Genomic DNA, 15,287 nt, shown 5'->3' with positions numbered 1-15,287 from the left:
CGGATGGTGTTTTTTAACTACTATATAAAATCGTAAAACATATATACAAATATTGGAAAAAAAATGATAACGTCGTTGTTTTTTTATCCCACAAGCAAGAAAATCGCCTGTTTTAATTACCCTTGAACCGAGAAAAAAATTTTATAGCTGCCATTGGAAAATCTACATATGTATATAGAATTATCGGAAATAAAATGATAACATCGTTGTTTTTTTTTTCAGACAAACATAATTTTAAGAATTTAGACATTTTAACGACTCTTGAATTTCTAATTAAATGGTTTCGGACGACTATATCATATAGCTGTAATATGAACGCTCATTAAAAATATGAAAAATTAATAGAAAAATAGTCATAGATTCGATGTAGTTTAGCCTTTTAGTATTTTGTTCGACATACATACATATGTATTTGACGATTGCAAGGGTATGTACATATATCAGCTTCGGCTTGCCGAAGCTAAATTTCTCTCTTGTTTATTATGAGACATAAAACGAGTTAAGTAAAATACTTTCCAAGTATACTGTTATTGTTGACTTTTATATGTACATACATATACATATGATTCTTTTTAATTTAATGGCAAAAAAAAAGAAAACAGAAAAAATCTGCAAAGACCTAAAAATCTGTCAAATCCTAACAATTAAAAAGGCTCTAGTCAGTGACAACAAAATATTTACTTAACTATAAATTCATTTATTTTTTAGGTATAATATTTGGATATTGTATATGGGTAATATGCACTTAGCAGAAGGTTCCGAAACCGATTTTGAAAAATTTGTTGGGTTGAACTTAAGTGAATAAACTAACTGTTCAGTTGAGCTAAAGATAACCTGATTCTTTCTACACTTTTTACACAACATTTCGATAAGGGTACCTACATATGTATATCATTTACTGCAATAAAACATCAGTGTTAAAATTAATCTCATTGATATAGCAACATAAGTGCGTGTGTGCATCTTGTTCGTTTCTCAGTTTAGTCAAATTTTTTGCGGAAAGACGGTAAATTATGTTAATTATACATATGTACATATGTGTGAAATATTTTTTTTGCGTAAATTCGAACAGCATTGGGATGCTGAGAAAAAATATTATGATTATCTAATATTGATATCTTAAAACATAAATTTGAACCATTGATGCATGTGCATTACATCTATGCATACATATGTATGTATATGTATGTACATACAAATCACAAATTTTCCTCACGCAATGCACTTGTATTTGTGTAATTATGTATGTATGTTGTATATTAACATTGATATAGTATTTTATTGAAAGTTTGATTTTATCGTACTAAAATACAAAAAATATGTATATGCATACATACATATGTATGTGTTGTGGTTGTATGTACATATGCATATTTATTTTCATAAGTATGTCGACCCATGTTGGTGACCAAATTGGCTGTCTCATTAACGCTAATTTTCTTTCCATTCCCCTTATAATGTGGTTCTTATTTTCTTGAAGATATACTGTGCTTCCTATTGGCTTTACATCTGGAGTTTGGGGAAGTGTTTTAAGCTGTTTGTTGTGATGCAAAAGCCTCTTTGCACCAACAAGATATCTTGTTGAAACAAGAATTTCTTTGGATCAAGTCCATGTTTTAAAACACTGAAAATTACATTTTCGCTTAGAACATCGTTAAATCATCCATTAAGACCATTCTGCCGACTCCACACATAGCTTCTCTACCCCAAACCATCACATTCTCACCACCATACTGAATAGTTGCTATCAAGTTTTTCTCTTTTAAAGCTTCATTTGCCTTTCTCCATATTTTGGGAGGACCTTCGTGTTCAAATATGTTTTATTTGTACATGATGTTTTCTGATTTTACAAGAATGTGGACACAGCTTTCCACTCCTCGCATGAGGTCAGTACCTTCACCGTGATCTTCTGCTAAATCTCCTGTGTCCAGATATTTTTTTATCACACTAAGTATTGTGGAAGGTGATTTGCCAATAATTCTACAAATTTCCCGATAGCTACGATTCTTCAAATACAGTTTTAATAAAGATTTTTGCAATAAAAATTATGCTCGTGGATTAAAAATCAATGACGTTATCATTTTTATACCCTTGTATTTTAATTTCTGTAATAAGTTTGCAACGCAATAAAGGAGACACCTTAGAGCCCATGAAGTACAGTGGCTCTCAGCTTATTTCATGCAGTAAACTAAAAAAAGGTCAAGTCCTTATTCCTGCTAAACTAAGAAAGATAACAGAAAAATTTAAATGCAGTATTTTAATATGGAATATTAACTTGTTTATTGAACGAAAGCGATTTTCAAAATCAAAAAAACAAAATTATTTAGTAAAAACAAAATGAACAGCCTTTTTTCATGTTGCAGCTTATTTCGTGCAGCAGATTCTACTTAACTTATTATTAGTAATTTAACAGATACTGTTTTGTATGTCCATCTTTCTGGTTCAGGACATCTTTGAGATGATTTCCCATGGAGCAAAATATCTTTTTAGTGGTTTTCACTGGAATTTATTTCCATTCTTCTATAAGAACAGTTTACAGGTAGTTTTTGTTCGAAATCTTCCTCTTCCTTATAGCGGTGTCCAATATTTCCCAAAAATTGTCGATGTCTTTAAAATCTGGAGACTGTGCTGGCGTTATAACGACATGAGGGCAGTTCCAGGTAACCCAAGACTTCACAATTCCTGCTGATCCTGCTTCGGATCGTTGTCCTGGTAAAATCGAAAACCATCGCGTATGTCCAGTTTTTCAGCAGTTTGCAGTAGGTTATCCTCTAAAATGTTGAAGTACATTGTGGCATCCATGATTCCATCCATGAAAATAAGTTTGCCCACGCCAGAGGCGGCCATACAGGCCCAAGCCATGACGTGACCAGCGCCATGTTTGACCGTAGGTTTCAGGTGCTTATTTTCAAACTCTGTATTTGGTCGTCACCACACAAATTGTCGTCCATCTGAACCATTGACTCGTCAGCAAAAATAGAGTCATCCTTCAGTAGCGATGGCGTCACGCAAGTGGATGTACTCGTCTGAGCGCAACTTCGACTGATTTAAACGAATAAAATTGAGACGTTCCGTTTCTACTTTGACGTACATGTCGACACAGTACTGTTGAAACAAACGGCGGTATCTTAACAGATGATTGTCAACATCTAGAATCAAAAAGAAATGATGACTTCTAAACAAACCTGTCATAGGATTAACCATCTTTATGTTGAAGTGATAACCATCTTCTCCACGACAGAACATCAACGGGTATTGAAGAGCATCATATGACCGACGAGTCTCATAAACTCGCTGCAATTGGCCATCATCCCGACGCTTAAGAACAATATCGCGTGATTCCACATTCTCGCCAACAATCACCACTGCGACTTTATTAATAGTGGAAGCATTAAATTGTCATGCATGGCTACCAGTGGGTCTTTTGTCAGCGCTGATAATGATTTTGTGTTCGTCATAATGCATAATATCCAATGCAGCTTTGAACAATCTGACCAATTCATTATGCTCATGGAGAAGATTTTGCAATTGTTCGATAATTTCACGTTTAGTTGCAGTAAAAATTGCACAGCGGTGATTTAGTTCAACTGCCGAATCACCAATCAAATAGATCTGAAGGAATTTATGATCTTTGTTTTGTGGTGGTAACAAAGCGCCCGCTCGGTGGTGAATTTGCCCTTGAATCTGAATGTTGGGATGCAATTTTGAAAAAAATGGGAGCTGCCCGTCTCGCCCCCCCTGGCGACGCCCTTGGACCAGAACCCCATGATCTCAACAAGAAAACTGGCTGTGGAGGTAGGGGAAAAATGTGGAGTGGATGTTTCTCATGAAACTATTCGCAGAATTATTAGGAGCCATAATTTCACATCCCGAGTAGCTAGAAAAAAAAACCCCTATTATCAAAACAAAATGTTGAAGAGCGTCTTTCATTCGCTCAAACTCTTTATGTAAACAGGCGTAATTTTGTGTCTTTTAAAAAATTTGTAAAATTTGGGCTAAAAATTTTTTGGCCTAACAGCAGTACCAAAAAATGGTATCCACCATAGGAGCTGCATACATATACATATTCATATGATTACAAAACCGCTTTTAATTCAATTGAATACAAAAATTGGTTAATTGTTTCATGCAAACTGAGCTCGACTCTAACTATTATTGTATTAGTTCATATAAGAAAAGATAATCATATAATGAATTTTTATATATTACAGTGGGAATTGCATTTTGCAACACAAATGCCAATTATAAAAGCATAGTGTGCCATATATTTTATGAAAAGTTGCGTTACGATTTAAGTTAATATGGACAGCAACGCGGCGCAAAATAAAACATCAGATCACGATTATTCAGAATTTCTCAGCGAGTATTTGTTGCAAACAAAATCCCAAAGCAACGAGTCCGAAGTAAATTATGAAGGTTTGCAACTTAAAGCGAAAATTAATTCAAAAGCATTAATTTAAATAAACTCAAATTTTAGATGGGGAAATGGAAGCAGAGTGGTTGGTTTCCGCCGGATATCCAGAATTGACTAAACCATTTAAAGAAGTAAGTCTCATTTGTAATTTTAAGGTACATATTGAAATAGGCCGTTAATAATTCAGAAATATCATAGAATTATGAGTCGATAACATCCTGTTGAATTGTCTTTTAAATTTTGTACTATTTAATTTAATAATCTAACTATGTGATAATACTTACAGTCTTATGTACATTTAAATAAAAGAATTACAACAAAAAAGCACTAATAATTAAAAACCAAACATTATTTTACTCTATTATCTTCACTACAATACAATGAATTTAATTGATACTTCAGTGTAAGTAATACGAGGCGGCCAGCTATGCTAACACCGAAATTAGAAAAATTGAGAACAATTGAATTTCACTGTATTGTTATGATATTGAATTGTAGCTTATACGAAACGTTTGTATTTTTAACATAATATGATTAAATATTTACTCAATCCAGTCAATAAAAATCGCGATTTTAGAATTTTTTTGAGCTGACTGATAATTATAACTGTCAAGAAATAGACAAATAATTTGCAATAAAATAATATTGGGAACTAATATAATCTAAACTATTTTTCAAGTTGGGCCGAATTGCACACGTAGTGTAAACCAAATTTAAAATCGGATTAGTAGTTTTGGAGTCCATCGCATACAAACAAGAAAAGGAAATCTTTCTTAACTTTAAACATTGTTTACGGTTGTTTTTCTGGAAAAAAAGGGATACTTCCTCCGCATAAAACCTTGCATCCTTTCCCATTCAAGTTACCTAACTTGTTAAGTGTCACGTCCTAAAGAGGTAGAAAGGAAAACACATTTTTGTGCAGTCCCTCTGCTTACCTTACACGTAAGGATCGAATCACCTGGTGATAAATTCTACAATAGTGCATGGATCAGTTCTTCAATTTGGAGTTCATTAGTCAGGGACTCAGTTATTATATTTTATTTATATATATTATATTTAATGTAAAAAAAAAATTTTAAAATCTCATTCAATATTAAGTAATTCTATTACCGAGCTTAATGCCAATTGAACCGTTATTTGATTGTAATCTGGTTTCTCAGTTTCTGTGAAAAAGACTTGCAAGACTGACCGTTTGGCATTCTTTAAAGGATTAGCTACACCATGTACTTCTATCTTTTTTTTTACCCACAGAATCTTTATGATTAACTCCAAAGGATGGGGTTATGTTATGCTATATAGTTACCAGACTTGTAGGTAGAAAAGCGTGTGAAGAAAAATCCGATATATTTTCAACTAACCTTCATAACCTTGCAGATCAAAGGGTATTATAATTTCAGTCAAAAGTTTGCAACGCAGTGAAGGAGACACCTCAGACCCCATAAAGTATATATATTCTTGATCATCATCAAGATCTGAATCGAAATACGTCTGTACGTCCGTCTGTCCTCCTGTCTGTTCCTATGTAAACTAGTCTCTCAGTTTTAAAGGTATTTTGCTGAAACTTTCCCAAAAGGTGTGTACCTAGTTATTGCACGCAGTTATATAGTATAGCTCCCATACAAGAGGTTGAAATAAAAAATTCTAACGCCGTTGTTTTTGATCAGATCGAATTGATTTCTTCCAGATGGCGTTTACTAACTACTATTGAATTTCGGATTACATTTTATCAAAATCGGATAACTCTATCATATAGCTTCCATAGGAAAGATTGAAAAATCTATATAGAAATAACGGAAAAAAAAGTATAGCATCGTTGTTTTTCATCAGCCAAGCATTTTGGAATGTACAGTTTTCTAACGACTCTGGAATCACACATAAAATTTAAAAAAAATCGGACAACTATATCATATTGCTGCTATATGAACAATAGTCGAAAATACGGAAAATTAAAAGAAAAATCGTCATAGCTTTGATGTTGTTGAGCCTTTATGTATTTTGTTCGACATATTTGATGACTGCAAGGGTATATCAGCTTCGACTTACCGAAGCTAGCTTCCTTTCTTGTTTGGCTACTTTAAAAAAAAAACTTGCACTGATTTGGGCCCCAAGTATCAGAGCTGTCTCCAATCAAGACTGTAAACACTTTATGAGGTTGAAGATATTTCTGTGACTGTATTGCAAACTTGCGGCTGAAATCATAAAACCCCTTGGAAAAAAATGCATTTTCTAAAATGTAAACTTTTTTTAAAAATGCTAAGCATAAATGGAATTTTAAGATAATTTATTTTTGGTTTTAATTTTAGGGATTAGAGCTTCGTATTACTGAACTGGATCCTGTAATCACAACATTATCAAAGCCTCATGCTGAAGTTATAATTCAACGCGTAAAAGCCTTAAATCAAACAGTAAGGGGACGCACAAAAAGTCGGTCAAAGCGAAAGCCTGACATACGAGATGTATTCCGTGATTTTGATGTAAGTCTTATTATGAACTATATAAATTCTAAATATGTTAAGTTTAATTTTATTATTAGCTTGCGTTTCTTAATAATAATGCTATTTAATTTCAATAATAAATATTTATTTAAATATTTTTATTATTCTATAATACATATAATATAATTATATATAATATAATATAGATATATTAAATATAATATAATATAATTATATATAATATAATATAATTATATAAGTATTTATTTAAATCTTTATTTTTAATATTCATTTATTTAAATACATATCTATTTTTTAATTATTATGTTAATTTCTTTCGTTAAGAGCCAACAACAATTCGCGAAATTATCATAGTGCAGATCGTTCACGTTTTCCATAAAAATGCCTTAAGATGCGTCTTTACGAAAAGCGGGAAATTCCCAAAAGTAAGAAGCAAATATGTATAGATAAATATGAGCAGAGAGGCGCGAGCAAGGAGAAGGGGTAACAGTGCAACACAGGAGAAAGAGTTCAAAAAATCAAAATGAACCATCTTGACTCTGGCAATTTAATAGTAAAATGGCTTTAACCTCAGCGGGTTTGTCATGTACGCATATACGCATGGTCGGTGGACCAGCATGTAGAGCGCTGGTCTCCGAACCAAAAAGCCCGGGTTCGATTCCCCAGGCTCCCCGAGAAAATGAAACGCTCTCTTTTTCTATGCTCTATCGCTCACTTAACAATAGTACGGATCCGCACACCTCTTCGTCCACATTACTATGGACACGATAATAAAACTTTCGCCACTCCTAGATGGCGCTAAATGGCAACCCCACCACTACGATAATTCGCTACTGGCTAATCACCAGTACGATCGAAAACACCAAAGATTAATGAATCCTCTAGAAGTTGTAAAGGCCCTATTAATTTTTTTTTAAGGTCACTAAAAGTACGGTTGGTTTTAAAAATTGGTTGAGTCGCCTACTATTTAAATTGCCCCAATAACCGGGCGGAATTTAAGGCCTTACTTTAGCCCGAATCGGACTATCACGGTTTGGGGAACGTTCTATTCTACAGGAACTGTATTTATGCAAATACTCATATTATACTCTTTCAGAGGGTCTTATAATTTTAGTCATAAAGAATATATATATTTGATCAGTATCACGATCAAATACGTCTGTACGTCTGTCCGTCTGTCTGTTTCTCTTCAAACTAGTCTCTCAGTTTTAAAGCTATCTTGCTGAAACTTTCCCAAAAGTTGTGTAGTTATTGCACGCAGTATAGATCAAAATTGGTTAACTCTATCATATAGCTGCCAAATGAAAGATTGAAAAATATATACATAAATAATAGAAAAAAATTATTTTAAAAAAAGTATTATATGGAGTTTTTAAATAACCCTTGAATCGAACAAAAATGTCATCAAAAGCTTAACTCTTAACTGCGCTAATAAGTAATAAGTACCCTTTACTACTAGAAAGAATACCCGGCAAATTAAGAAGATTCAGAAAATATAGCAACTGTGGCACGACCGTACTGCTTATTACAGGGGTTGCATAGTCTTTAAAGAACTTAAGTGTCGTCTTAAATGCAACCAATTAGCTACTGCCCATCATGATACCCGATTGAACTTCTACATACCTTATACAATCACCCCCGGAGTCTCCTTTGTCAATGTCCAACTACCCACTCCAACTACCAAGAGCAGTCAAACCACTTACCAACACCCAGCGGATTTGTATCCCACTAAGCGTAACACCAACATAAGCTGTCATAAGCCTTAAGCTGTAGACATGAGCCGAGAGCTGTCCCGAAACAAAATCCTTCTTATGAAAGTACTATCAATTTCGTTCCTTTCAAAGTAATCACCTTTCGATAAAATACACTTATGCCAAAGTTTTTTCAGATTCTCAAAACGTGCCTAATAATCAGTTTCCTTCTTTGATTTAGCTTTTATCTCCTTAACCGCGTTTAAAACGGTATCCTCGATGTGGTCTCTTGAGTGTTGGGAATAGCCAGAAGTCAATAAAATTATGATTTGACGGCGGGTGCCCTTATGACAAAGATGTTATGACAGTTTTGTATGACCAAAACATGCCGGATGCTATTGTCTATGCTTTCTTATAATAACAACCTTTAAATAAGAGTGGCTGTGCCGTTGGTCATAGACATTTATAATTAAACTTTGAGTCTGCACTTATTTGATCTTGGGTAAAGATAGTCTTGTTTAAGCCTCTTATCTCGATTATTTTGATTCAGCTGCACTTATCGCTGCTAATATAAAGTAGGACCCAAAACATAGTTTTTTTTTACCGGTATTGGAAGTCTTTCCAAGCTATTGAGTTTGCACATCGGCCAGATCAGGTCAAAATCGATTTAAGATGAAACACTTGCCTAAATGGTATTAGAAAAAAATTGTGATCTACCAGTTGGGCTTTACAATTTCGATTAAAGGTTCTATTAAAGTTATTAAAACTTTATGAAAAGCCCTATTTTCGTGAATTTTTTCAAAGATCCTGCGATTATTTTACAATGTTCGTTTATTGAATATGAGTATATAATATTTCAACTAAAATTTGTAAAATTTTGAAAAGAAAATATTTAAAAATGAGCCGTTGAGAATGCCTGAATGTTGACCACATGAAAAACAGTGGCTTGGCGGTAGTCAGATTATCTCCGCCAATTTTCATCAAAAATAAAAATGTTTTCTTTAAGTGTATGTGTCTAACTTGTCTTTGAACGATTTTTTTTTATCAAAAGTTTAATTTTTTATAACGTTTTTTTATAAAAAGTGTCGTCTTTTGCATACATTTTGAGCCTATTTCGTCCTATGAAGTAAGTTGTAATTGAAAATAAAAAAATCCTTCGTTCAACGACAACAAAAACAAGTCTACAAGAAGTGTGCGAAAGGAGAAGTCGATCGTGTAATAGTATTCGAAAAAATTTGACTACCGACTTTAAAAAAGTCGTTTTGAGAATAACGCGTACAAAGTTTTAAACCCTTTGAAACACTCTGGAAAAACCGCGCTTTAAATTCCCCCCATTCCTACAGTTTTTCTCCGATCGACTTGAAATTTTCGGACAACATTCCTTACGCTTTTTACTATTATATAAAAAATTAAAAAAAAACAAGAAAGGAAGCTAGCTTCGGCAAGCCGAAGCTTATATACCCTTGCAGTCATCAAATATTTCGAACAGAATACACAAAGGCTAAACAACATTTTTTCTATTAATTTTTCATATTTTTGACTATTCTTCATATGACAGCTATATGATATAGTCGTCCGATTTTGATGAAATTTTATTTGTTATTCAAGAGTCGTTAGAAAACTCGATATTCCAAAAATCATGATTTTCTGATGAGAAATAACGATGTTATCATTTTATTTCCGTTAATTATATATAGATTCTTCGATCTTTCCTATGGCAGCTATATGATTTAGTTGTCCGATTTTTATGAAAATTTTTTTATGAACCAAGGCTAGTTAAAAAACTTGATACTCAAAAAATCATAGTCGTGTGATGAAAAACAATCACCTTATCAATTAATTTCCATTAATTCTATATATATTTTTTGATCTCTCCTATGGCAGCTATATGATAGAGTTATCCGATTTCGATAAAATTTAACCCGAAATTCAATAGTAAGTAGAAAACGCCATGTGGAAGAAATCAAGTCGATCTGATCAAAAACAACGGCGTTAGAATTTTGTATTTCAATCTCTTGTATGGGAGCTATCCTATATAGTCGCCCGATCCGGCCCGTTCCGACTTATATACTGCGTGAAATAGCTACACACCTTTTGGGAAAGTTTCAGCAAGATAGCTTTAAAAATGAGAGACTAGTTTGGGCAGAAACGGACAGGAGGACAGACGGACAGACGTACAGACGTATTTCGATTCAGATGGTGATGCTGATCAAGAATATATATACTTTATGGGGTCTAAGGTGTCTCCTTCACTGCGTTGCAAACTTCTGCCCAAAATTATAATACCCTTTGCTCTGCAAGGGTAAAAAAAACGATTTTTTTGAGAAGTCAAGACCAGGGTAACCCCTTAACGGTAACATAAACCCAAGTTTTAAAATCATTTTAAAAAAATGTTGACTTAAACGTCGCCTAAAATTAATAGTAAATATTATTAATTCGTAAATATTTTTGAAAAGGAATCGAGTACAGGCACACGTTCACGGAGTGCAACGCCGGATTCATTGGATTCCATACACGCCGATGAGGTTTGGCTAAATAGTTCTGTGTAAGACACGTTGTAGAATCTAATCCTAGTTCCAAGTCTAAACTTTTGTTTTAATAGATCAAGCTTTGTAAGTATTGTTGAAAAAAATGGGGAAACTGGCACCAAAAAGGATGATCAATTAAAGGACAAACATTTAAAACATGACTTGAGAAGAACACCCAGCGCTCCACTTAAGAGTACCACAAGTTCAGATATATTTCGAGGATCACATGTAAGATGTGATATACCTCTGTATTCTGCGCATGGTGTAGAGTTGCTTGGCTTCTCACGGATTGGAACCATACATTTTCCACGAAATCGATCCGGATCAGATCCCTTTTGCTCAGCTGGGTAAGTATTATCAATTCCTTTGTGGGAAAATAATTTAAATTTTATTGTTTCAGTGGACCACGTGAAACACTCTTGCAGGATTTACAAAGTGAAAATAATGCATCATCAGGGAACTCTTGGATTGAGTGCGCAGATACTCTACAAAACAAAAAAAACAATCAAGAACAGTCTTTGTTAGATGATCCGAGCATGCGCCTTCCTTCCGTACCGTGTAATGGTCTAAGCTTTGAAAGTATTTGTCGAGATAACTCTAGTCAAGAACGCGAAGAAGAATTAAATATTTGTGATATTTCATCAAACTTATGCTCAGACATAGCTTTACTAAGCGAAATTGACCTAAAACATTTACAGAAAATACTTTGGTTAGAATTAGCCACTATATTTGACAGTAACCAAGTTTCGCTTGACAAAAGAAAGCCTTTTAAACGTCGTCGCAAAGAAGAGGGCAGCCTTTTTGGTGTATCCCTGAATGCTCTTATCCGAAGGGATCAGCAAGTAACTGGGACTGACTCCACATTAGTACCATTATTTTTGGAAAATTTGCTTGCCGAACTTTCACAACGTGGGTCCAGAGAAGAGGGAATTCTTCGAATAGGTGGACATAAGCAAAAGGTTTACTATTTGTAAAATATTATATCTTTAAAACTTTAATTTTAAAATTTTTCTCATTTACAGACTGATATTCTTTACAACGAATTTGAGTTAAACTTTTATCAAAAACCAGAAAAGTTAGCTCATGTTTTTGCCACAGCTTCAGTACACGAATTAGGCGCTCTGCTAAAACGATGGTTACGTGAACTTCCCCAGCCATTACTTACTAATGAACTTATAAAACTATTTTATCAATGTCACGCACTTCCATTGATAAATCAAAGAAATGCATTATCAATTGTATGTCAACTGCTTCCACCTGAAAATAGGAATACATTGCGTTCACTGCTAAAATTTTTAAACTTTATCATTGATCTAAGTGACATAAACAAAATGAATCTGCACAATATATCTACGATAATTGCTCCTTCTTTTTTTCCACCACGGTTTATACACCCGAGTGACAAAAACAGCATTCCAGAGCAAGTAAAGATGGCCGCACAGTGTTGCCATTTGACGAAAGTTTTAATATTGCGTGGGGAAAAACTTTTCCAAGTTCCAAATAAATTGATTGAAGAATCTAAGAGTTATAAGTTAAATATGGTATGTTCTAATATTCGCTTGTGAATTCGCTTTTAAAAGATTGTATTTTTGCAGGGCAAAAAAGGATGGCCCCGGCGAGACATAATGTCAATTCATGAAACAACTTATCCAAGTGGACGAGAAAACAATAGTAGCAGCGAATCCAGCACTGCAGTTGTTAAAAATCCTTTGAGTAATACAAATCATGTACATCGCTTTGTTATTTGACATACGTGATTGTTATGCGGTTGTAAATGGTGCTTTTATTTGTATTTCAATAAACATAAAAATGTTATATTTTTAAGCTTAAAACACATTTTTTTAAGGTATTTTGAATGGAAACTATATGGTTAAATTGCGCTTTAGGGGCTTTTGCTAAAAATGGCTAGGATTTTTTTTTAAAGGGATAAATAAGGGCCTAAACATTAATAAAAAAGTGACGGAAAGCGTAAATTTAAATTAAAAAAAAAATAATATTGAAAATTCAAACTTGGCAATGAGGACATTTCTCGTCCGTTAAAATGGGGCTACCTTGGGGAGTATCGTAAAGGTTAAGAAGCAAAGAAAATAAAATAAGTTGACCATGAAAATTTAAGTCCTGAACGCTGTAACTCTGAGTGAGTTCATAGTACTTAGTGAAGAACCAGAAAAGCTTCGGATATTTTTATCCCAAACTTGCAAAAGCTGTAACAAAGAAACTAACTTTTCGATGGACAAAATGGAATTTCGCTGTCGAAAATTTTTGACAAAAGCAAGAAAAAAGGAAAATGTAATTTCAAGGAATCCCTGAACAAAGATACATTTTTTAGTAGATCACATCTAACTCATGAGCGAATAAGTTGATTTGTTGACTCCTCCCCCACTTACGTTGGGGACGTTGCCTATGGACGAAATTAGCATTGCAGAACATGCTGTCGTAGACTGGTCCAATTTTTTGAGAGAAGTGTTTTTATACCCTTGCAGAGCAAAAGGGTATTATAATTTCAGTCAGAAATTCTCGATCCAAATAAATCGACAGAAACAGGCCAAATTGTACGTACCTTTTCAACAATTAACCTACCCGACAAATCGTGGATAGGATGTGAAGTAATCAATATACGCCCATACATTCCACCCCCAATGAGATGCTTTAACTGCCTTAGATTCGGACACCCCTCCGCTTACTGTAAAAGCCCTAAAACATGCGCCAATGGCTCAGAAAAAATTCACACAACAAACAACGAACCATTCACCAATACCCAAACCTGCATTAACTGCAAATACGAAGATGACAAAATTAAGCACCACTACGCAATGGACAAATCTTGCCCCGCCTTTATTAAACAAAAAAACTGACTGCTATTAAAATAATGGACCACAAGACAGCCCGCATTATGTACAACACACGCCATACACACCCACCAATATCCTACGCCCAAATAGCATCAATTTCAACAAACAAAACACCGGCTGTTGAAACAAAAATTAACACAAATACTACATCAAACACAAACTCATCAACACCAAATTACATATATTGCCAGACAAGTTATCACCTACGAAGACTCCTCTGAAAACCACATGGGCACGAGTGCATCAACATATTGTAATTACCAGGGCTAACAGAGTTATGTTTTTAAATGAAAAAATATTTATTTCCATATTTTCGCCTTTTTTCCTATAAATCCATATTTTACACAATCACTTGAATAAATCCATATTTTGAGCATTTAAGTGTCTGAAAACCTATAGAAAGATATGTTTGGCTCAAATATTATGAAATTTCTGTCGTTTGCCTTAAACAAAAAAAAACAAAACATCGTTGCGTCGTTAATCAATCAAAATATGTATCATCGAATGTAACAATTGAGCGTTCATTTTCATCATAATATGATTATATTATAAATTTATATTATAAACACATATTGAGTGACAAACGCCGTAGTTTTGTTTTTACTAATCTGACACAACATGTCATATTGTTCTGCAATGATCTTTGAGACAAACGGCGCACTTTTGTTTGTAGCGATTTCTAATTGTTCATTGTCATAAAAAGTTAATATGATCGATATAATCGTCTACGTTTATCCATTTTTATACCTATATTTATCCCTTTTTTCGTCTATATTTATCCACTTTTTTCCATATTTGTCAACTTTTTCGTCCATATTTCGTCCATATTTCTCTATTTTTTCGTCCATAAATCCATACATATTTTTACGTTTTTAAGAACATAACTCTGTTAGCCCTGGTAATTACACTCCTCACGTTCTAAAATTTGCGACGAACTAAAACTTAAAATAATCTCAGCTAAATCAAATAAGTTAAGCACTACATTGAAATCAAAAGAAAAAAACAACCAAAAAACTAAAACTGATAAGAAAGCTAAAAGCAAGATATCTGGAGATAAGTATACAATAAGTACTGATGAAGATTTAGAATTATAAAATTATACAAAATATATTATTACTAGCGGCCCCTGCAAACTTTGTCTCGCCCCAATTTCATTGATAGTGGGAGCATTAAATTGTCTTGCATGGCTACCAGTGGGTCTTTTGTCAGCGCTGATAATGATTTTGTGTTCGTCATAATGCACTATATCCAATGCGGTTTTGAACAATCTGACCAATTCATTATGCTCATGGAGAAGATTTTGCAAATTGTTCGATAATTTCACGTTTAGTTGCAGTAAAAATTGC

At 33.7% G+C, this 15,287-nt stretch overlaps 1 protein-coding gene across 2 annotated transcripts; it reads left to right on the top strand.

Moving 5' to 3' along the window:
- Positions 1–804: 804 nt before the first annotated feature.
- LOC108097289 (rho GTPase-activating protein conundrum) lies at positions 805–12,925 on the top strand. 2 transcript variants are annotated; one of them, XM_017199624.2, is made up of 9 exons: positions 805–874; positions 4,212–4,416; positions 4,478–4,545; positions 6,718–6,888; positions 11,018–11,106; positions 11,164–11,436; positions 11,490–12,048; positions 12,112–12,630; positions 12,685–12,925. In XM_017199624.2, the coding sequence occupies exons 2-9, from the start codon at positions 4,302–4,304 to the stop codon at positions 12,835–12,837; spliced, it is 1,947 nt and encodes a 648-aa protein (XP_017055113.1). In that variant the 5' UTR covers positions 805–874; positions 4,212–4,301; the 3' UTR covers positions 12,838–12,925. The 2 variants fall into 2 exon arrangements, with proteins under 2 accessions (XP_017055113.1, XP_017055030.1); XM_017199541.2 differs by having other exon boundaries at positions 815–1,006.
- Positions 12,926–15,287: the final 2,362 nt, after the last annotated feature.

The sequence above is a fragment of the Drosophila ficusphila genome, unplaced genomic scaffold (genome assembly GCF_018152265.1).
Source record: "Drosophila ficusphila isolate 14025-0441.05 unplaced genomic scaffold, ASM1815226v1 contig_636, whole genome shotgun sequence".
In the NCBI taxonomy this organism is placed as follows: domain Eukaryota; kingdom Metazoa; phylum Arthropoda; class Insecta; order Diptera; family Drosophilidae; genus Drosophila; species Drosophila ficusphila.
Note: the sequence above shows the minus strand (reverse complement) of the source record. Positions and strands in the feature narration are given on the sequence as shown.

What these genes read in the sequence shown, in the direction of transcription:
- LOC108097289 (XM_017199624.2), top strand. Translation starts at nt 4,302, where the DNA reads ATGGACAGCAACGCGGCGCAAAATAAAACATCAGATCACGATTATTCA. An exon ending in GTCCGAAGTAAATTATGAAG is followed by an intron (nt 4,417 to 4,477) that starts GTTTGCAACTTA and finishes CTCAAATTTTAG; the next exon opens with ATGGGGAAATGGAAGCAGAG. An exon ending in TGACTAAACCATTTAAAGAA is followed by an intron (nt 4,546 to 6,717) that starts GTAAGTCTCATT and finishes TTTTAATTTTAG; the next exon opens with GGATTAGAGCTTCGTATTAC.